The 23,755-nt window shown below is 47.9% G+C and overlaps 2 protein-coding genes across 6 annotated transcripts in view; one reads left to right on the top strand and one right to left on the bottom strand.

Annotated features, from left to right (window-relative positions):
- Window positions 1–1,429: 1,429 nt before the first annotated feature.
- Window positions 1,430–10,539, bottom strand: CCSAP (centriole, cilia and spindle associated protein). 5 transcript variants are annotated; one of them, XM_078605908.1, is made up of 5 exons: window positions 10,432–10,539; window positions 10,203–10,328; window positions 8,847–9,367; window positions 7,005–7,336; window positions 1,430–3,373 (listed from the first exon to the last, which is right to left on the bottom strand). In XM_078605908.1, the coding sequence occupies exons 3-5, from the start codon at window positions 9,226–9,228 to the stop codon at window positions 3,200–3,202; spliced, it is 888 nt and encodes a 295-aa protein (XP_078462034.1). In that variant the 5' UTR covers window positions 9,229–9,367; window positions 10,203–10,328; window positions 10,432–10,539; the 3' UTR covers window positions 1,430–3,199. The 5 variants fall into 5 exon arrangements, with proteins under 5 accessions (XP_078462034.1, XP_078462035.1, XP_078462036.1 ...); XM_078605909.1 differs by having other exon boundaries at window positions 10,439–10,512; XM_078605910.1 differs by lacking the exon at window positions 10,203–10,328 and having other exon boundaries at window positions 10,432–10,538.
- A 9,121-nt stretch (window positions 10,540–19,660) lies between these two features.
- NOVA1 (NOVA alternative splicing regulator 1) overlaps window positions 19,661–23,755 on the top strand; it is a 38,321-nt gene continuing 34,226 nt past the window's right edge. The window contains exon 1 of the mRNA XM_078606396.1: window positions 19,661–19,802. Coding sequence (XP_078462522.1) covers window positions 19,661–19,802 — 142 coding nt within the window. The remainder of the gene's footprint in view (window positions 19,803–23,755) is intronic.

Raw genomic sequence — 23,755 nt, 5'->3', positions numbered from 1 at the left:
GCAAGTGCGGGTTCGCGTTTTAAGTAAATGTAAAACAAAACAATGGAAGCTGGTTCGTAAGTGGGGATGTTCGTAAATCGATGACTGCCTATAAAAGCACTGAATATATTTCCTACACAACCCATTAGCGGCACAGCCTTATGAGAATGCATAAACTAGCAGCATTGCTTGCCTTGAATCAATACTGCTGAATTCATGCTCTCCCAGAAGGCTGTGCGGCTTATGGGTTGTGTATGATATGCTTTCTTTTTAAGCAGAGACGGAGATGCATGTGTGTATGTTGAGCTTCTTTCGCACCGTACGTAGCCAACCGTGCTAATCAGAGGTGCGGGGGAAGGACAGCAAAACTAAACACACACACACAAAAACTATTATCAAGCAATGAGTTTTTCAATATAGACAATTTAACAGTGCATCACTACAGTGGCTTCCTCATATCGGAAGAGTGTTCCGGACGGCTGCAGAAACGCATCCGAAAGAAGACGATGCCGTGACCGTCTTTGTACGACGGCGAACTAAAAGCCGGTGCGAGGAGATATGAAGGTAGCCCGCTTTTTTATGTTGATGACACTATCGAGTTAACTTAAACCAGATTAGTATCCACTCTACTTCAGTTGTGTTCTCCCAGAACCTGAGAATTGGTATTTTATTTACCAGATAAATACTTGAACTTTGTTTTATTAATGTAGGGCCCTATTGGGAAATTTGTAGAGCCGCCTGTCGCTAATGGTCGTTTTGTTGTTTTGAGTCAAAAAATGTTACGTTTTGTTCTCTTAATGAAATAAATTCTACCGTAATCAGCATTTCAATATTCTGCAGGTCCCACGGTTGTCTCCAAGCAAATGATGCATAATCAAAGTCACGAGAGCCACGCACTGAATCATAATCGTGGTTATGAAAAACACTTGCCGTGAGGCAGTTTTTAAAGCCTTCCGCCCCACAGCTCGAAAACACCAAAGATTGTGTTTTTTCAGAGCTGATAAGATACATTTGTAATATGAGGATGCACCCGGGGGTAACTGGGCGATGGTGATAGGCTCTGCCGACCTCAGCCCGCAGCCAATGGGACGTCGAGCCAGGGGCGTAGCCCTGGGGCTGTATAGCAACATCTAGAAGATTCCAGGGGTGAGGCTTATGATTGGCTGCGTGGCATCACGTGAGCCAGGTGTTATAAGGGGTGGAGAGAGACAGCTCGTGGTCAGTGTGGAGAGGTTGAGGAGAGACCACGTCTGCGCCTCCAACACGCCAGCGGCCACGTGGCAGGCCGGAGGCTGTTTCCCGAACGCCGTTAGCCAGCGGTGTGAGGGAGTGAGGAAAGCGAGCGAACGCCACGCTCGAGTAACGGGAGTAACGGGAGAAACGGGAAAAAGGAACCCAGCGGTGTGAGAGAGCTGTGTAAATGAAGAACAAATAAAGACAAGAGATACGATATTGTCCAGAGTGGATTTATTACACATTTAAACGAAATATTTAAGTACAATGAAAGTCCAAAGGTAATTTGTGAAATTGTAAACACATTTTTATTCCCCCACCAGAGAATGAAAGATTTTTTAAAATATATAATTACAGATTTTCGTGCAATCTTCAGCCATGATCCGCCATCAAATGAAGAGTTCCCCATGCCGAACCGATTCCATCGCTCCACCTCCACAGCGGCCATCCCCCCCTCAAGTGCTCCCCTCACTTTCCGACTGCCATTTCATCACCAGCCTTCTCCACCAGCCATCATCCCCCCCCCTTTTGTCAAGCTCGGGTCCTTTCATTGATCGATATCATACTCTTTGGTTTTTTCGGTAAAGTCACGTAGGGAAAAAAAAAACTAAATTAAATCACGTTTCGGAGGCAACATAAGCTTCCGTCTCCAGGTGGAACCGTTACAGCCAAAATCACTGTAGTAAGTGAAGAGAGCTAATAGAGAAACGCGACTATATAGGGTAAGAGGGGGGAGAAGCCAAGGTAGGGGGGGGGCGTGCCGTGTGGAGTGGGGGGGGCAGGTGCTAAGCTGAGATTAGCCGATTGATAACATCTATTCATTATGCAGGAGCGGGGGGGGTATTGGGGTGATTTTGGTGATTTTGGCTGTAACGGTTCCACCTGAAGACAGAAGCTTGTCTTGCCTCCGAAACGTCGTTATTTAATTTAATTGATTTTCATTTATTTATTTTTTACCGACGTGATTTTACCGAAAACACCAAAGAGTATGAATCCTTGCAGTCACGAAAACTTCAAATCTAGAAATGATCGATATCACTTTGTTCACGCTTTCTCTCGGTTTAATCCCTGACGCACATCTCACGATGCATTTTGAGCACAATTCAGCTTTTGTTTACATTGTTTGGGGTCATCCATATTTCACAGTAGGTTTGACGTATCGATTGCAACTCTTCTTATCAGGCCAAAGAGTTGTTAATAAGGTACCGAGTAAGATATGAGACCATTAAGGTATGGTAGTTTAGCATTTACCATGATGTGTACTTACACAAAATTTCAATAAGCCACCTTTCATTGCCTAGGTATGCTTTTTCTTTACAACACAATCACAAGTGTTTTGACATGAGCTCGATTTCAATAGTATGGACAAAAATGTCTAAAGGTTACCTTGTATGACATACATTTACAACTATATGGCTTAATTTACGAGGTGTTACCACATTAGCAGTTACGCCATTTAAAACATTTCTACTTAGTTAAAATTGTACCGTGACGTTAACGTCACATTCATCTGTTGACCAATAGAATACTACTCCCATTTCCCCAATACACATTCATAAGAATTGTTTTTTAAAAAACTTTGTGGAAATATTTGTAAAAAATATATTAAACACTGTTTAGACGAACAATTAGACCACATAACTACACATTACGGATTATTGGTGTCTGTACTCCAATGAGGATTCCAGATGTGCAACCAAAGGATCCACTGCAAAGGATATTGCCCTCTATGGGTCGACACAACACGTGAAGAATGCCCTGCACATTCGATATAAAATCTGGAATGTCACCACATTGCTGATTAACAGCTGATCTACATGCCACAATGGCGCTTCTCAGAACACCAGACGCGTATTGAACGGCAGTTAACGTGGGATGAAGGCCCAATAGGTCGCATGCGGGGACTTAACACATTTACATTTTGATCACTGGCTATTCATAAAAACAAAAAACTATTTCTGCTCGATAAACCATAAGAATGTAAAAGCTATCTTGTTCGTGCTGAATAACTTCGCTGATATTCAGACATCCATGGGTTGTCCACGTCAGACGAGCTCTGTAAATGCTCCTCTTGTTTCTCTGCCAGTTGCTCTTTCTTCTTTTTGAATTGCCGCCTCGCGCTCTTCCGCTTGTGCATTGCTTTTATCGCAGACTCGTGAATCTAAGACAAATAAACAATTTAAAACAAAGGCTTACACAATCACAGTTTTCTGTAATAGCTGAATGTCATCATGGAAATTCAAGTAGAGCCTCAATTATTAGTGAAAGCAGGAAATCGAGCCACGGTTGGACAAATGTGGTGTACAGAATATTGCAAGAGAAGTCACCCACATGTGCACAAGCAATGTCCAGTGTTTCAAATATGTAATTATGCAAATCTTAAAAACACGATTAAAAAGCATCTATAACGCTTGAATTTTTTCCTAAAAGGCAAATTGTGGCTACACGATTAAGCCGACCTTGGGCTTTTTGCTACATTTTTACCTACAATTCACCCTCTCAGCACATTATACACGTGGTGCAATATTCCTCAAACGAAGTGATTGACGACTGAGATTAAACACTCAAACTTGATACCCGATACAATATTAACTTTATGTCCGACGGGAAACCAGAATTAAAAAGTAGTCACCAGAGTATCGCTCTCCAGACTCGTATTGCTAGCATAGCAAATGTCACGAGAAACTTAAACACCGATGTGTCAAAAGTTCATGCTGACACTGCACAATTTGACAAGACGTGTTTTTTTTGGAATAGGGAGTCTCATATACATTTCATTAAAAGTATACACAAATGCATGTTTCGGCACGTTTCCCTCACGCACGCACGCACGCTCACTTGCACAACGCTCGCACACAATATGCAACAGTATGGGCAATATTACTTGGTGGCTTTTTACAAACGCGAAGTAATTTGTTTTGTTCAATGATATTAAGTGTGAGATCTAAACTTTGTTGACTTTGTTGAAACTGGTCAAGGCTGATAATTGGTTTTTTACCCTTCTATCTGGCAACAAAACTGACACCTTTTTACAAGGAGTCATGTTTGCATAGACCGCAATACCTGCAGTCATAATACAAACAAAAGACATAACTCTGATAATGTGCACTGTCCTTGAAGTTGATTGGTCCACACCCGAGACAGCTTTCCTTAGAGCAGGGGTCGGCAACCTGCGGCTCCGGAGCCGCATGCGGCTCTTTTGAACCTTGACCGCGGCTCCGGGGCGGATGCTAGCGAGGGGAGGAGGCGCACTGTGACACCTGCTCTGGCGTTGCCGCTGCTGACAGGTCGCCGCTCCGCTCCACACTGCCCGCCCGGTGACAGGCAATAACGTTGCCGTTGCTTTGTCACATGTTTGGAAGAAGTAAAAACCTTCCTGGGCAGCAAAGAGCTCACCTTTGCTGAGCTGGAACAGCCAGAGTGGCTGGAAAAATTACATTTTATGGTAGACATGACAGCACATCTAAACACGCTAAATACAACCCTTCAGGGGAAAGGAGGCACAGCCCTGCACATGCTGGAGGAGGTTTTGGCATTCGAGCGCAAGTTGACAGTGTTTGTCAAAGATTTACAGAGAGGTACACTGTCTCACTTTCCCTCTTTGAGAGAGTTCAAACAAAGTCATGATACGATAAATTTGGAATATTTCAAGTCTGCAATCACCACAATGCAAAGTTCGTTTGGGAAACGATTCTGTGAGTTCAGAGAGGAAAAAACGACATTATCCTTCCCTGTCACTCCCCTGGCGATCGATCCATCCCTATTGAATATGACTGCATTTGCAGGTGTAAGTCAACCTGATCTTGAGATGGAACTGGCCGATATAGCCGACAAAGATATATGGGTGTCCAAGTTCAAATGCTTGACCGCTACTCTTGAGGATGTTGCCCGTCAGAAGGCCATTCTGGCTCAGAATCATAAATGGAGTGATATTGAAAACCTTCCCAAACAGGACAAACTTGTATTCGAAACATGGAATGCCATCCCCAACACTTATATAAACATGAAAAAGTATGCATTTGGAGTCCTGTCGATCTTCGGCTCCACATATGTATGTGAGCAGGTCTTCTCCAACATGAACTATATTAAAAACAAACATCGATCACGTCTCACAGATGACAGCTTGCAAGCCTGTGTGAAAATGAAGGTGACGTCTTACAGCCCTGATGTGCTGACACTGTGCACTGAGGTTCAGGAGCAAAAATCCCATTAACCAGGTAATTTAGCTATTAATTTGCAAAAATATATTTTACATTGTTAAGTGAAAAAGTCCTTTTTTTATTCAGATTGACAGCTGACTGCACGATCCTGTATATAGCAATAAGGTAAGAAACAATATATGCAGTGTTATATTTGTTTTAATATTTGCAATGGTTTTGCGGCTCCCAGTTTATTTTTTCCTTCGGAAACGGGTCCAAGTGGCTCTTTATGTCTTAAAGGTTGCAGACCCCTGCCTTAGAGCCTAGTCTCACATGGGTTGGACCAGATGACGCCAAAAGGCGCACAACTCAAAGACAATGCACCATCAGAGTATGAGAGCTCGGGGCAAGCATCTACACTATGGGAACCTCATTTGCCAGTAAAAATATGATAATTGGTTTTTTACCCTTCTATCTGGCAACAAAACTGACACCTTTTTACAAGGAGTCATGTTTGCATAGACCGCAATACCTGCAGTCATAATACAAACAAAAGACATAACTCTGATAATGTGCAAATGAAGTTCCCATAGTGTAGATGCTTGCCCCGAGCTCTCATACTCTGATGGTGCATTGTCTTTGAGTTGTGCGCCTTTTGGCGTCATCTGGTCCAACCCATGTGAGACTAGGCTCTAAGGAAAGCTGTCTCGGGTGTGGACCAATCAACTTCAAGGACAGTGCACATTATCAGAGTTATGTCTTTTGTTTGTATTATGACTGCAGGTATTGCGGTCTATGCAAACATGACTCCTTGTAAAAAGGTGTCAGTTTTGTTGCCAGATAGAAGGGTAAAAAAACAATTATCATATTTTTACTGGCAAATGAGGTTCCCATAGTGTAGATGCTTGCCCCGAGCTCTCATACTCTGATGGTGCATTGTCTTTGAGTTGTGCGCCTTTTGGCGTCATCTGGTCCAACCCATGTGAGACTAGGCTCTAAGGAAAGCTGTCTCGGGTGTGGACCAATCAACTTCAAGGACAGTGCACATTATCAGAGTTATGTCTTTTGTTTGTATTATGACTGCAGGTATTGCGGTCTATGCAAACATGACTCCTTGTAAAAAGGTGTCAGTTTTGTTGCCAGATAGAAGGGTAAAAAACCAATTATCATATTTTTACTGGCAAATGAGGTTCCCATAGTGTTAATGGTCAAGGCTGGTTACATTGCTAAAATGTAGTAAAACCTACAGATAAAGCTTGCATTCCTTGGCCACTTATATTATAACACTTCATTTAATAAGTGTTGTGGCTAAATGAGCTGGCTTATACTCTACAGTACAGTCGAATATACAGGTTTTTTTGGGTTAGATCGCGTAACTATATAAATGTGTCGCTAAAACCCGTCACCACCAGACACAGCCAACTAGTAAGGTTGTCACATAAACAGAACGTGCCAATTCGTTACTAGTACAGCACACCAGTGTGTTGGAGAGCAAAGCCACAACACTTACAATCTGAGTAAAGTACAGTACTTACATCTATGGCCCTTTCTTATATATATTTACATACTTATATACATACTCTGGAAATATACCAGGTACCACATTAATTTGGAAAGTATATCGAACGGAGTTCCTCGCTTTATGACACTCACTTGTACGGTTGAAGCCGAAGGGAGAATATTGTGAGTCTTTTTTCTGCCAGTTTCCAGAACGTCGTTTGCCCAGCCATAGCTCAGAAATGGTGGTCTTTGATGCGTGGCCCTGGGAAACAGGGCATATGATTTTTGACTTTTGGACACGTGTGGAGATGCTATGTTGGCGTTACAGTTGGATGCTACTACCCTTTGGGCAGAGCCAGAAGCAAACTGGCCACTGGTTTTGTTACGTCCAGATAAGGAGGAGCCGGGAGCTTGTGTTTCTTTTTTGGCAGGATCTTGTTTGACCGCCAATTTCTTCCTCTTCCCTTTCTTGTGCAACTGCTCACCTGTAACACACACAGATATACAGAGACACATGTGAGCGCCAATATATGCACTACCCATTGTTATTGCCTTTGCATTGTTCTATATCCTCTTTTTATTTGACCAGGAAAGGCCCACTGAGCTTTTTAGAAATTACCTGGCCACAAGTTATAGCTCAACAAAACGGCTTATCACGTGAGAATGTAATACAGTAACCGAAGACTCTAAACGCACGACGATTCTAAATGTGGAGGGAAAAACCGGAGCACCCGGAGAAAAATCCACGCGACCATGGAGAAAATATGCAAACTTCAAATATACATGCGTCAGGGTTGGGGTCGACACCACGACCTCCTGTATACCCGGTGGTTTTGGGGCACAGCAGTGGTGCACCACAACTACCTGGTATATAACCAGAGAACGACGATCAGCAATGGCTTCCACCTATTTATCAGTCAAGATTATTTCGCGGATGGCCTATGAAGCTCAAAACAAGTTTCTTTTCAAATACAGCCTGGCCAAAAATGCAAGCGTGTTAGCATGTGAATGGTTTATAGGTGTTGCAGAGAACATGACCAATAACATGACTAGTAAACAACCAGAACTCTGCAATCAATCATAGCAATTTGCATGACCCGAGTGAGATGAGGTCACATATGCCTTTTCAGATTAATAATAAAGTATTTTGGAGTAGATCGCAAAAACATAAATGTGTCGTTAAACCTGCCAGCACCCGACACGTCCAATTAGTAAGGTTTGCCACGTAACCAAAACGTGCCATTTATTTACTAGTTCAGGACACCGGTGTGTTGGAGAGTAAACCCACAACACTTACAATCTGAGTACGACGTTTCACTGGTGATTACAACCAGCTTCATCAGGCGACTTAGCCAAAATTCATCTTCTTGGTTCTTTCGGTAAAGTCACGTAGAAGGGAATAAAATAATACAAATAAAACATAATAAAACAAGCAGCCGTCCTCAGGTGAAAACCAGGTCTGTTGAGGCGACAGCTGAGGACGGCTGCTTGCGTTGTGGCCGAAACGTCGTGAGAATTGTTTTATTATGTTTTATTTTTATTATTTTATTACTTCCCTTATATGTGACTTTACCGAAAGAACCAAGAAGATGAATCCCTGCAGTCACGAAAGCTTTAAATCGAAATTTAGCCAAAATTGTGAAGACGTCTTCCTGTTTCCGGTCTTAAATAGAGTAAATGTGATGTCATCGCTAATTGGCACGTTCTGTTTACGCGACAACCCTTACTAATTGGCTGTGTCGGGTGGTGGTGGGATTAACGACACATTCATACTTATGCGATCTAGCCCAAAAAACCTTACCCATGAATAATAACGTTCTAGAAGGCCTGCAGCCATTCAAGTTGCCATTCACGACAGGATAAATCACGATACTACTTCTCATCCTGTGGCCAATTTGGTTGTCTGAGCGCCCTTCAAGGATACCTCAGCAGTCTCCCCTCTGGCACTTCTGGAGTAGCATCCATTTACAACTGCATTTATATATATATTTATACCGGCAAGCGCAGTTGCCGACTCTGCTAGACCTCCGTGCTGCCCTTCCTGCTTGTCCAGCAGCACGCCCTGCCCTTGCCCGCTGTTGCCCTGCCAGCTGCTGGGGCTGCTGGGGCTGCCGCTGCCGCCGCTGCCCTCCACATCTTCCCGCGGCTGAACCTCCCAGCTCGCACCCCTCGGAGGGCTTTGCCTGCCACCGCCGCCATCGTCACCGGATTCCGAGTCGCCGTGAGCCGTGTCCCACAACAGCGGCACGTGGGCGTGCTCGAGAAGGCGGCGGCCCCGCCGGTACTGCACGCCGCTTTGGTAGCACTGCGACGCCGCGTCCCGCGCACCTTCCGCTGGGCAGAACTGCTGCATGTACTCGCTGCGCACGCGAGGCATGGTGCTTGCCCAGCCGTCCTTCCGGACTTCTTCTTCTTCACGCGTGCAACCACGCGTGGCCTCGTGCTGGTCGTGGCTCACGCCAGCTCACCACGCGGGTCCATGGGCAGCTCGTCGTTTTGGGGCCCCTTCTTCAACGCTGTGAATAAACGAGAGAAGGCCAATTGCCGTAAATTTGGCGAGCAATGCATTTGTTAGCCTCATGCAACAACTCGGCTCTGGTGGGCAGAGCCGAGGGGTTGAAGTTGGCTCCGGACGTAACCTGTATACAAGGGTAGACGGCCTTGCTCTGTGACTCATCTCTCGGATTGCAAGGGTTTACGTTCAGGATAAGGAATGGAATGTGAATGTGGATCGCCATTGACTGCTTTGAAGACAAACCAGGACCAATTTAAGTTTCAAATGTTCCGCTCAAACGAGCTTTGTATCTATGACTCAGGTAACGGTCTGACCCCGTTCCTCCAACTGGACATCTGTGAAAAAAGAGCTTTATAGCTCATCGGATTCCTACCGCAGTATAAATATTATGATTCTGACTTACAGCCTTGGGGCACGTGTGGCCATTCCACATTCATATGGCCGGGGGGAGGCGAGTCTCCCCACAGAACCACGCCACCGTTGAGACGTCCCCACAAGGAGATCCCAGAGGGTCAACTGGTAACAGCGTTAGGATGTGAACTGACAACAGCGCGCTCACAAAATGTTGCGAGCCGCGTCGCTCTGCCCACGCTGCTTCCAAGCGACTGCCCTCATCACCTCATCGCGTCCCCCTCTCCTCCCCCCGGAGGCGACACGGTGCCGAACGTGTGCGTGTGTTAGCTTCTGTGCACGCTACACACACCACACACACAACACACCACACACACAGCCTGTAACAGACTGTAGGGGCAAGTGCTGTTAGTGGCCAACACCACGCCCGGCCGCCTTTGTCTCCCCAGTGGCGATGTTTACTACACACCGCACCAGGTACTCACTTGAGGCCGAGTCGACCTAGGGGAGGCCCAGGACCGGCTCAGATAGTCGTCACTGGGTGTTGGCCGCGAGCGAGAATCGAACACGGGTCGCCGGGTTTGTAGCGCAGCGCATTAACCGCTGCACTGCTGCTCACACATACGACACACATACACCACACATACAACACATGTGTGACACACATGCAACACACATGCAACACACGTGTGACACATGCGACACACACGAGACCTCTCACACGACTTCTGTTGATGGTCCCACAGAGTCACTCCCACCGAAAACAACAGTGGCCCGCACTGTATCTCGTCAACACCAAGCTCGTCGATGACGTCATGTACCCCCCTCCCCACCTTCTCGTGACGTCACCTTTCTCACCCAACCCGAAACCATTTAGTGACGTCAACCTCCACACAGCGCGAACTGTCTCATACGTCACGTCACGCACACAACTCGCCTTCTCGTGACGTCACCCTCGCATACTCCCTCCTGCCCCAAAACCCTCTCGAGACGTCAACTTCCCTCAGTACGCACGATCCGCCTCGTGACGTCACCCGCACACAAGGGCTCGTGACGTCATTACGCGAGTGATAAGCTCTGTGGGGTTAAACGCGCTATGACGTCGCGAACCGTGATTTTAATCCCCCATTCCCCCCCATGGACCGCAATGTGACGTCACGTGCCCTGCCGTGGCCCGGGGAAGCCGTTGCCATGGTGACCACAGCGTGGCGGAGCCATGCACTACTTGGGCTGCCTCGTGGCACAGCAACCCCAGTGGAGGGTGAGTGGGTGGGTGAGTGAGTGGGTGAGTGAGTGGGTGAGTGAGTGGGTGAGTGGGTGAGCGGGTGGGTGGGTGAGTGGTTGGCTTGGCAAATGAATTAATTAATGAGTGGGTAACTGAGTGAGTGGGTGAGTTATTGAGTAACTTGGCTTATTAATGAATGAGTGGGTAACTGCGTCGGTGAGTTGTTGAGTGTCTTGACGAATTAATGAATGAATGAGTGGGTAACTGAGTGATTAGGTGAGTTGTTGAGTGACTTGGCAGATAAGTGAGTGAGGTAATGATGAGTGGGTGAGTTTCCATTGTAGACCAAACCCAGCTATATTTCTCAGTCACCACTCGGGATCTGCTGTAAAGTTCCACACAATCCTGGCACGAGACCTCAGTGCAAATCAACCTTCGCCAACCCGAATATTGCCACCGCCAAACTCCCGGACTATCCGGGACAGACCCAGACAGGTGGCAACCCCTGCTCATCGTCCAGCACGGGGCGATAATAATAATAATAGTTCAATTTGTAACGCGCGCAAATTTGCAGACGTAGTGGCCGCAACTCAGAGGCGCGGAGCCAAGCTCAGAGTCGCTCAAAAGCATGATTGTAGAGGTGAGTTTTTAAGTCTCTTGAAGGAGGCGATTGAGGTGATGCTGCGAATGCGCAGAGGGATATCGTTCCAGAATGTTGGGGCTGCCACCGAGAAGTGGCGCATAGACATGACCATCCTGGATCTTGGTATCAAGAGGAGGTCGTGAGTCGCGCTGCGCAGGCATCTGCCGTGTGCTGAGCTGCAAGTTGTCAATAATGAAGAAAGGTACGGCGGGCAGGCGGATATGAAGGCGTTGTGGCAGAGGCAGGCGATCTTGTATGTGACCCTACTGGCGATGGGGAGCCAGTTGAGAGCACGGAGACAAGCTAGTGAGTCGAGAGGGGGATGAGTGTGGGCAATGACGACGCGTGCTAGGTTATTTTGTAGTCTTTGAAGTTTCTTTAGGTTGCCAGCGGAGGTCCGGACTAGGACGGAGTTGCAATAGTCAAGGCGAGACCCAACTATGCAACATGCCAATGTGTTGGCAATTTCAGTAGAGATGAGAGGACGTATGTGTCTAAGAGCCTTCAGGTGAAAGTTACATGAGCTGATATGGTTGGTTTGACGGTCGAAGGATAAAGTTGAATCTAGGATGACACCGAGGTAGCTGAAGTGGTCGGTAGCTGAAGTGGTCGGTATACCGAAGATGTGTATGTGTGTGGGGAGTGCTGCTGAATTGAGACGTTGCTTGGTACCTAATCGCATGTTCATTTAACTTTTCATTTATTAGGTATAACCCTGTGAGCCATGCGGCTCTTGACTCGGGTGCAACCGCAACAAAACAAAAACATGAACAAGAAACATACATACATTTATTTTATTTTATACCTACGTGGCTTTACCGAAAGAACCAAAAAGTATGGATCCCTGCAGTCACGAAAGCTTAAAATCTAACAAGAAACATCTTAAAGTGACTACACGCAACAGAAAAATCCAGGAAAAAACAGCAAAGTCTTCCAGAAAAATCACCGCATTTCAGCGCTGTGTGCACAAATCCTTGTCGAGTCGGTCGCAGGCCGTGGGTTCGAGTACCAGGCGACGGTCAGTCGGCTCGGCTCGTCTCTCGGCGGGCAATAAAATGAGCGGTGGTCGGATGAATACACTGCCGGCCTCTGTGGGTTGTTGTTTTTTCTACACTATTGCCGAGCACAGGGTCCAAAGCATCCAGCAGTCAGCAACAAACGGCACTATATTAGAGTTATCCAGAATGGGGGTTCTATTCTTGGGTAGGATCACGTAAATATAAATGTGTCGTTAAACCTGCCACAACCCGACACAGCCAATATTTAAGCGCTCTAACCCAACATAATGTGTCGCGGAAGCCTACGTGTTAAATTGACCATTAATGTTGTCATGGACAAACATTAACACGTGTCTTGCATCGATCACGGTTATATTGCGTGCTTGGGAAAAGGAAGCGACGTTGGTAGGGAATGCCAAAGCGGAAGATCGCGACGATGAGCGATAGAAATTCCACATCCTCCAGCTTAGGAATGTGGATGATGCTTGTTGTATTTACTGTCGAAACGTCATACTCAGATTGTAAAGGCTTGTCATGTAAACGAAACGTGCCAATTCGTTACTAGTGTAGTGGGCTCGATTTAGGCGCACAGACAACTTCTTGGGAGTCAACACTATTTATTTAACGCAACGGCAACACTTAACACAGGGTGGTGACCACCGACCTATCGTCGTTAACACTGAATCTCTGATACGACTAGCGTGGCCAAGCCAGGAGGACGACTCGATGGCCACACTGACTTGAGGCTTGACTCTCCTTCACGAGGCGTCTTCATGAGGCATCTTCATCGCGGACACGAGCAGCCTCGAACCCGGTGCGGAGGCCACTTATATGCACCTCGGAGTGTCCGGGCCACTCCCTGGCCACGCCCACCTTCCAGAACTCTCGAGAAGGCTCCTCTCCTGTCCACGTGGCCCCCAAGGTGCCCCGGGGCTCCCGGCCCCCACCTTGATCCGGTCACGTGTCCAGCCGAGTTCACTCAAAGTGCCACGGCCTCACACAACCCCTATGGCCCTGACGCACGGTCTCCAGATCCCCCAAACCGGCCGTGACGTCATTCCCGCATCCAGACGTGATGACGTCATGTGTGTGTTGTGTGTGGACCCGCGTGGTAGTGACGCTCTCCCGCGAAGTGACGTCACGCGTGTTTGTGTGTGTCCACACGGTAGTGACGCTACAAGTCACTACACGGGTACAGCACACCGGTGTGGAGAGTAAACCCACGATATTTACAATCCCAGTATGACGTTTCACCAGTAATTTCAAAAATCTTGTGGATTTGCTCTCCAATACACAACCGGCGTGCTGTACTAGTAACGAATTGGCACGTTGTGTTTACGTGACAAACCTTACTAATTGGCTGTGTCGGGTGGTGGAGGGTTTAACGACGCATTTATATTCACGCGATCTAACCCAAAAAAACTATATTATGAATGATGATTTGAAGCTTTGGTGACTGTAGGAATCCATACTCTTTGGTTCTTTCGGTAAAGTCACGTGGGTAGAAAAATAAAATAAAACAAAAAATAATAGATCACGACGTTTCGATCGCAACACAAGCGGTCGTCCTCAGGCGGCAAAAATAATCATCCAGCAGTGGAGCTGCTGAACCAGCGAGAGCTGCTACAGCTGTTACAACCGCTTGTGTTGCGATCGAAACGTCGTGATGGATAATTTTTTCCACCATTGGAACCTCATTTGCCAGTAAAAAATATAATAGTTTTTTTACCCTTCTATCTGGCAACAAAACTGACACCTTGACACCATGTTTTTTGTTTGCATTATGACTGCAGGTATTGTGGTCTATGCAAACATGACTCCTTGTAAAAAAAAAGGTGTCAGTTTTGTTGCCAGATAGAAGGGTAAAAAACCAATTATCAGATAATTTTGTGTTTAATTTTATTTTTCTACCTACGTGACTTTACCGAAAGAACCAAAGATTGTGAATGATATTGGTCGCGAAATCCTCCTACGCGTTAAACGCACGGGTATTCATCAGTTTGGTGAATTTGCTGTGCCAGAGTGATTCCCACCTCCCTGCCCCATGAGGTATTGGCATCGCTATTGCGATGGGGGGGCTGCTTCACGCACGCCGAGTTAATCACGGCCCCGATGTTAACAGCTTTCGCTGTAAGTAGCGCATTCATTCGCACCTCCACTCATTACCGCGGCTAAGACCTGCTCTGCGCCGGGAGATACACATTCACACGCGACCCTCCCTAAAGTCTAGTTAAGGAGTTGGTGTAAAGTTCGTTTAAACACCTTGTAATGTGCGTTCGCTTTATTGTAATAGTTTCGGCGGTTCAAACCCCGGCAAACCCGCCCTGGTTAATGCTGCGGTTATATGAACCCACGGCGCTACGAACCCGAACACCCGAGTTCGATTTCGGCCATCAACACTAGAGATCATTATCTGAACCGGTCCTGAGCCGCGCCTAGGTCGACTCAGCCTCAAATGAGTACCTTGTACGGTGTGTAAACATCGCCACTAGGGAGACGAAGGGGGCCGGGTGTGGTGCTGGCCACCCACCCCCTCGTATATAGGTGCTCGCTAACAGCACTTGCCCCAACAGCCTGTTTAGGCTATACGGGGGATGTTTGTCTTGTTGTGCGAGTGCCACGGGTCCACATTTTCCAAATGGTAAGCAAAAACCCGCACATCACTTAATTTGGTAAAACACTGCGAAGACCCGTCCCCTTACTGCCAGACTATATCCCCACTGCGTGAAACAGAATCAGTATGTATACTTACAGGTGGAATCCGATGAGCTATAAAGCTCTTCTTCACATGTCCAATAGGGGCACGGGGTCAGAACGTTACAACAACAAACAATACAAAAACACGATGGGAGTGCAAAATATAGGAAAGGTAAGCTAATCACGACAGAAATATACAAATACAACTCAACTACTTTATTTTGCTAGATAAAAGCCCACTGAGCTATGTAACTTTTTTTTCAGACGCGACGTGGCCACAAATGACAGCTCAGCGAAGTGGCTTTTCATCACGTGGACATTTTTAGCAGCCAAATAATCGAAATAATCTAAACGCACGTTTCTATACACAGCGCCGTCGTGATAGCTGTGCGCCATACGAGTTGCTCGAATAGCAAGCGTACGGTAACAAAATATTTAATTGACGAATATCGACTAAATAATCCAGTGGAAAGGTCCAGGGGTGTGTGTCACGTTCAAACAACTATTTAAGTTTTTGAAACTAATAGGGATCACGTAAGTGCCCACCATTATTACAAGACAAAGCACAACTGTTCGTGTCTGTAACATCAATAACAGATTTAAAGCTTTCGTGACTGCAGGGATTCATATTCTTGGTTCTTTCGGTAAAGTCACGTAAAAGGGAAATAAAATAATAATATAAATATAAAACAATAAGGCTAATGGTTATTCCGACTACACAATCCGCAAAGCCATCACTCCAACCATGAAAAAGGACCCTCTTGAGGAGCCATTCAAAACTATCACCTTACCCTACATTGCGGGGATCACAAAATATATCTCCAAAATCTTGAATAACCACAAGATCCAGGTCCGATTCAACACATTACATAAAATCCGTGATCTGGTTCCGTCTGTAAAAGATGTGATTACTGTATTAATTCTAGATTTGAAGCTTTCGTGACTGCAAGGATTCATACTCTTAGGTTTTTTCGATAAAGTCACGTAGGTAAAAAAAAGTAATACAGTAAATTATTATTATGTAAATTATTATTATGTATTAAGTAATGCAGTAAATTCAGATGTGACGGTCCCACCTGATGACGGAGACTTGTGTTGCCTCCGAAACGTCGTGATTTATTATTTTATTGATATTATTTATTTTTTATTTTTTACCTACGTGACTTTACCGAAAAAACCTAAGACATTGGTGGAACCACATACGGCACAGTCTCTGAAAGCCTGTGCAGCAGTTGTTGACGAGGTACTTTATCCACCAGGTCAGCTCTGCCAGAAACTCCAGTTCAGGTGAGCAATTACCTTGGCCTCAGGTAAATCTCCCCAAAACGAATCTCTGCAGCCTCCTGAGGAAATGGGCCGAGTGAGTAACCCAGGAGCCCACGGGTGCATTGAACATCGTCTCCACCTTCCTGTTACTCTCGAAACAAGACGCTGCAGATATCACCATGTACATTTTCAAAAGCCAAGGTGTAGTATTGTAGTCAGTCCACTGCCTTCGTGAACTGCAGCCAACACACACGTCCCCTGCACTCTGCCCCTATGGCGAGATGTTGATTGCCTCGCCTGGTACGCAGGAGGACGTGGGTTTGATCCCGACACTTTAACGCCAGGATGTGCCGTCGTTATGATGCCATTGTTGCGCCACTGCTCAAAGTTTCCGGGCTTCCTTGAGGGCTCTTGGTGAGCTGCAATCGCCGAGATTCTCCGTTCAAAAAATTCGGACAGCAACGCAACAAAGGAGATGTTAACTCCCTCGCCTGGTATGCAGGAGGTCGCGCGTTCGATCCCGACCCTGACGACGCCTCGCTGATTATTTCGAGTTCTCCCCCGTGGTCCCGTGGATTTTTCTCCGGGTCCTCCGGGGTTTTTTTTTTCGAAAACAGCGAGTTTAGAGTATTGGGCTCTTGTAAATGTCCATGCGATAAGTCATCATTTGTGTTTGCCAGGTCGATTCTGCAAAAGAACTATATAACCAGCTCAGTGGGCCTTACGTGGTAAAATAAAAACGTTTAGTTTAGTTTTGTCTTACGTCCTTGACCGTTTGTAATTTTTTTTTAATAAAAAATAAATAAACTATAAAATTTTAAATAAGTTACAATGAGTCGAGGTCACTCACTCAATTAGTCAGCCCAATGCAGGTCGCTCCTGAGAGGTCCTCGTAACTCGAGTGGGGCCTTCCTCGCGGATACAAAAACTAAATCAGTGAATTGAATCAAAAGCTGGCTTCTCTGTGCTCGAGAACCTGGTGGGTGCATGAGGAGGCTGTGCACTTCCAAGTCCTCGAGATTGAACACTCATTTCTTTAGAACAGTTGCCTCTTGCGTCTGTTCGTTGGCTGTCCTTCCCCCGCACCTCCGGTTAGCGCGGTTGGCTACGTCACGACGCGAAAGAGGTTCACCAAACATACAAGAGGAGGCCGAGACTGTCCGGCCGCGGGCCTCTGTCGGGACGTGGGTGGTGGGCACCACGGGGTGGATGCTGACTTGGGGGCTGTCTTTGCGTGGGCTTCCTCTCCGGAATGGCAGGATGCGTTTTCAGAGACGTACGTACTCTGTGTATTTGTTTCATGGTCTGTCCTGACTATTAAAACATCAATATGCAACCCTTATTGATGCAATTACAACGAATTGTAAAGCCAGCAATAGATATAATCCTCTATTTTGTGTAGCCTTTTTAGATCTCCCCCCACTAATCTCCGTCGTGCTCATTGGCGGCAGGAGCCAGATTGGAATTTCGAACTCGCAGTGCGTGCAGCCCATCATCGCCGGGCCTGAGAGTGGAAGGTGACATCGTTACTCTTCTTCCATTTAAAGCTTTCGTGACTGCAGGGATTCATATTCTTGGTTCTTTCGGTAAAGTCACGTAAAAGGGAAATAATTAAATAATAAAAATAAAACTTTATACAAATTCTTCTTGGTTCTTTCGGTAAAGTCACGTAGAAGGGAAGTAATAAAATAATAAAAATAAAACATAATAAAATACAATTCTCACGACGTTTCGGCCACAACGCAAGCAGCCGTCCTCAGGTGAAGAACAGAGCAGCTGTCGGAAAGACAGCGTCCTAATGGAGAGCTGTCGGGAAGGACAGCGCCATTAGGACTTCACCAGAGGACGGCTGCTTGCGTTGTGGCCGAAACGTCGTGAGAATTCTTATTTTGTAAAAAAAATATTATTTAATGATTTCCCTTCTACGTGACTTTACCGAAAGAGCCAAGAATATCGTGAATCTTCATTGCGAGGGCTCTCTTCGAGTGCCTCCTATCCAGACCAGGGGGCCCTGCATGTCCCCCCCCCCACACGCCCTGCTGCACAGACGTCCGTCGCAATGACAGCGACCTTTGTTGTGATCTCATCGCAATCGGAAAAATGCGATAAGACCATTGTTGTTGTTTTAAATCGCGATACACGTATCCACATATCATTGTGCAGTCCATCCGGCGACCCCGTTCAGATCATCGGCTCGGCCCGCCGGTTCAATCACCGGCGGTCCGTGACTGCGAATCGGAATTCGAATCGAGCGTCTCAGCTGATTCGGCGGATTCAAGCAGCGCCGCACCGACACCATCGCTGATCCCCCACCCACCACCCCGACAAGAGTCACCGGACGCACGAGATGAACTCCGCGCGTGTCAATGCCATTCGCGAAGGTTGATGGATTCCGCGTGATCCGTCTGCCGGAGGCCGCGTTCTGCGATGCGGTAGGAGGCGGCAGAGCCACTGCCACCGCCACCGCCGAGGGGTTCGCGTTGCGATGCGGCGGATGCCACGGCGACAAAACAAATAAAACAGAAGCTAAACATTTTTTTTTGTAACTCGCGTCAAAGTGAAACTCGCGTCGATGTTTGTCGCCGACGTGAACGCGCGCGCGGCCGTGTCGTCCGTTGCCGCGCGTAGCGACACGCACATCCACGAGGTTTCATTTGCGCCGCGTGTGATAATCTCAGATACCCGGGTGCGCGAGGCGCAATGGTACGGTCAGAGTGAATTGTGAATTCTGCTCGTGTACCCCCCCCCCGACCGCGGTAAGAAGGGTAAATGTTAGCACGTGCCCGCACTGTGCATGCGGTAACGGCTCCGTCTCTCCTCCTCCTGTACCACCGCTCTCTCTCTCTTGGCTCGGCGAGGATTGCGTCTTCATCGCTGGGCGTCATAACTCAACTCAAGCCCCCCCCCCCCCCCCCGTGTCCCCTTGCCTGCTAGGGGCCACGCAGAGCCGCGGTTCCTCGTCACGTCCACGGGCTGCTGGGGACGTGAGTCCAAGGAGGAGAGCCGAGGGAGGGAGGGGGGGTAGAGGAGGGGACAGCGTGGCCCGAGCATCGCCGCTAGTGGCTCGGCTCTCGGCTCGAGCGGCAGAGACAGGGAGGGAGGGAGCGAGCGGCAATGATCACAATGGCCAGCCCCGCATCATCCCAGCAGCAGCAGCAGCTCGAACTGGCCCTGGAGCTCGACCCTCCAGACTCCCGCAAGCGGCCCCTGGAGACGCCCACCGAGGCGGGCAGCACCAAGAGGAGCAACACGGGCGGTGCGGTGCTGTGGCTCGCACGCACACACACACCACAGACACACACACACAGACACACACACACACCACCACACACACACAGACACACACACACACAGACACGTTCACACAGACACCACCACACAGACACACAGACACCACCACACAGACAAACACACAGACACACAGATACCACCACACAGACACACAGACACGTTCAGACAGACACGTTCGCACAGACACACAGACACGTTCAGACAGACACAGACACACAGGCACACAGACACCACCACCACACAGACACACAGACACCACCACACAGACACAGACAGACACGTTCACACAGACACACACAGACACCACCACACAGACACACAGACACCACCACACAGACACACACACGGACACACAGACACCACCACACAGGCACACAGACACCACCACACAAACACACACAGACACACAGACACCACCACACAGACACACAGACACACAGACACCACCACACAGACACACAGACACACACACAGATACCACCACACAGACACACACAGACACCACCACACAGGCACCACCACACAGACACACCACCACACAGACACGTTCACACAGACACACAGACACACCACCACACAGACACAGAGACACAGACACACAGACACCACCACACAGACACACAGACACCACCACATAGACACACACAGAGACACCACCACCACACACACACAGACACACACAGACACTACTACACAGACACACAGACACCACCACACAGACACACACACAGACACACAGACACCACCACACAGGCACACAGACACGCGCCACGCAGACACGTTGAGACAGACGCGGGGACGATAACGCGTAAACGAGGTGTCAATTAGACACGGACAGGCACATGACTGAGACAGATACATATTCAGACATACAGACATGGATACCATATAGAGACAGTATCATTCAGACACAAATAGACACATGCAGAGACGGACACACAAAGACATTCGGACAAACACAGACACGCACGCAGACACAGAGACACAGACACAGAGACACACGCACAGAGACACACGCACAGAGACACACGCACAGACACAGACACACCACAGACACAGAGACACACGCACAGACACAGAGACACACGCACAGACACAGAGACACACGCACAGACACAGAGACAGGCAAAGAGGCGTACAGTGAGACACGCGCAGACCGCGACACACACAGACAAATTCAGAGAGAGACATTGAGACACATTCAGAGAGAGACATTGTGACACATGGACACAGTCAGAGAGAGACACACAGACACATTCAAAGAGAGACACACAGACACGTCCAGAGAGAGACACAGAGACACATTCAGAGACACAGAGACACATAGACACGTCCAGAGGCATTCGGAATGACACAGAGACACGTACAAGACAAAGATCCCCCGTATAGCCTCAACAGACTTTTAGGGCAAGTGCTGTTAGCGAGCACCTATGATACATCCAGTCACACGCACGCACCTACACGTAGAGACAGGGACACGGTCTCACACACACACAGACACACGAGATAGCATCACACACACACAGACACGTCCTATTGCAGCATGTGGCCGCTTGTGGCCACGGACGACGCAAATGTTGCGGTGTAATTTAATTATTTATAATTTCAAACAAAACTCCTCCAAGTGTATGTGGCGGTCGTCAACCCCGCTCGCCGTTGAATCGCCGATTGTGTTCCATCTGTTACACCACGAGGCGTGCTGCAGTGATCGTTAGCAATGCGTAACACACGCGCGCGCACGCACCCACACACAGACGTCTCATCACGGTGCCTCCTGGTTTCGGTGTTGCATTTTTTTTAATTCTATTCAACAATTATTCGCACAAACGTGCGCAAGCGCAATTTCGACGCGTGTCCCGGTTGAGGAATGCCCCGTGGCTGTATATCGCTGCGACGAACGCCACGCACATCGTATGATAACGGCAGCGAGCAGCAGCAGCGGCAGTGTGTTCAGGAGTTGAATGCCAATGATGTTGAGCTGTGCGAGCCACGGTGGAAGGGATAGTTCGCCTACACATTCATAATAGTCTTTCACAGACCCGTCCACCCTCCCAACCCCAACTCAACCACCCTTGCACATTTAAACAACAACAAAACACATCAAGTTAGAGATGTTTTTAATTTACACAATACCCATAAGCCACACGGGGCTCATCTGGGAGATGGTCCGTAAGCATCGTATGACCTTATAATTCTGTCCGCGACGATGACCGCTAACCCCAAAGCTTTCTGTTGCTGCTGTTGCGTTACGCACACGCTCGCGATGCTACCGTGGGTGGCTCGGCTGGGCCCTTTGGAACGACGCACACGGGGGTTGGTAGAGAGAGAGAGCGAGAGAGCGAGCGAGGGTTTAGGTGCAGCGCAGTGCAGGAGGAGGAGGACGTGCCCGCGTTACGAAGTGAGCTGCCCGGCACGGCGCAACGGCGCGTGTCTGTGCGGCCCACGCGATCGGTCAGAGTCACCGGATTATAAGACGCACGGGTCTTATAATTCGACACGTGCCGTGCGTGTGTTTGTGTGGGGGGGAGCGGTGGTACAGCGGTTAGCGCTACGCTGCGCTATGACACCAGGCGATGACCCGAGTTCGATTCCCGCTCGCGGACAACAACAGCGGTGACGATTATCTGAACCAGTCCTGGGCCTCCCCTAGGTCGACTCAGCCTCAAATGAGTACCTGGTACGGTGTGTAAACATCGCCACTGGGGAGACAAAGGCGTCCGGGCGTGGTGTTGGCCACCCACCCCCTCGTGTGCCGTGCCGGCCTTGATAGGTGCTCGCTAACAGCACTTGCCCCATCAGTCTGTTAAAGGCTACACGGGGGATCTTTGTTTGACCAGATGTTCGTAATCTTATTGACCCTGAGCACAAGTTTTCTTACTTTCCGATTCGTCATATAATTCTGTCAATCCGGTAATATCCTGCGTGTGTGCAGTGTACGCAATTGTCTAGGTGTGTGTGTGTGCAGGAGAGTATATATACTCAAATGCATTGGGATGTGTGGAGCGTGTATACTAATGTGCATAGGAGTGTGTGTGTGTGGGATACGTATGCATACTGCTGGACATCTGTAAAAAATAGCTTTATAGCTCATCGGATTCCTCAAGCATAAATATCCTGATACTCATTCTAATAATATGTACACATACTAATGTGTGCATAGGTGTGTGTGGAGTGTAAATACTCAAGCGCATGAGATTGTGTTTGGGTCCTGCATGATACATACTCGTCCATTGCTGTGTATGTATGTGCGTGTCGTATGCATACTAATGTGCAGTGGATTGTGTGTGTGTGGAGTATGCATACTCTGGTGCAGAGATGTATGTATGTGTGTGGACTATGTATACTATAGTGGTGTGTGTATGAAGTATACACACTCGTGTGCAGAGATGTGTGTATGGAGTATACACACTCGTGTGCATAGACGTGTGTGTGTGTGTATAGGCGTGTGGAGGACAATCAAGTGATTACCCGTGACAGCCTCAAGTCTCCACTGAATTTGTATAAAGCTCTGCGTTGGGATGTCTGGAGAGTCCTTGTTGAGGAAAAAGAGTTCCCGTGTGTGTGTGTGAGTAGCAAGTCAGGTGCCTGTGAGTAAACCCACACGCACGGACACAGGGATGCACTGGATACCAGCAACGCCACACTGACATCCTACACAGCGACCTGTTGTACTGCTTCCTACGAAGAGAAAAAAATACATGTTTTGCCTGGACGGTGTATGTCTCACACAGGCTCAATCCCTGCATGATCCACCAACCCTTTATCCGAGTCACAAGGCATGTGCCATCACACCCGATGTAGGTGTATTTGTGCATTATCTAGACCGGTCATGAGCCTCCTCCCCTAGATCGACTCAGCCTCCAATGGGCAATTGGTGCGGTGTGTCGTAAACATCGCCACTGGGGAGACAAAGGCGGC

This window comes from Lampetra planeri, chromosome 25 (genome assembly GCF_965212315.1).
Source record: "Lampetra planeri chromosome 25, kcLamPlan1.2.h2, whole genome shotgun sequence".
NCBI classification, from domain to species: domain Eukaryota; kingdom Metazoa; phylum Chordata; class Hyperoartia; order Petromyzontiformes; family Petromyzontidae; genus Lampetra; species Lampetra planeri.
The sequence above is the reverse complement of the archived record's forward strand: the minus strand, read 5'-3'. Positions and strand labels throughout refer to the sequence as shown.

Excerpts from the sequence above, each read along its gene's own strand:
- CCSAP (XM_078605908.1), bottom strand. The coding sequence starts at position 9,228 with ATGCCTCGCGTGCGCAGCGAGTACATGCAGCAGTTCTGCCCAGCGGAA. Across the intron at positions 7,337-8,846 it reads GTCGGCAACTGCGCTTGCCG|GTGAGCAGTTGCACAAGAAA; the intron begins GTATAAATATAT and ends TGTGTGTTACAG. Across the intron at positions 3,374-7,004 it reads CTTCGGCTTCAACCGTACAA|ATTCACGAGTCTGCGATAAA; the intron begins GTGAGTGTCATA and ends TATTTGTCTTAG.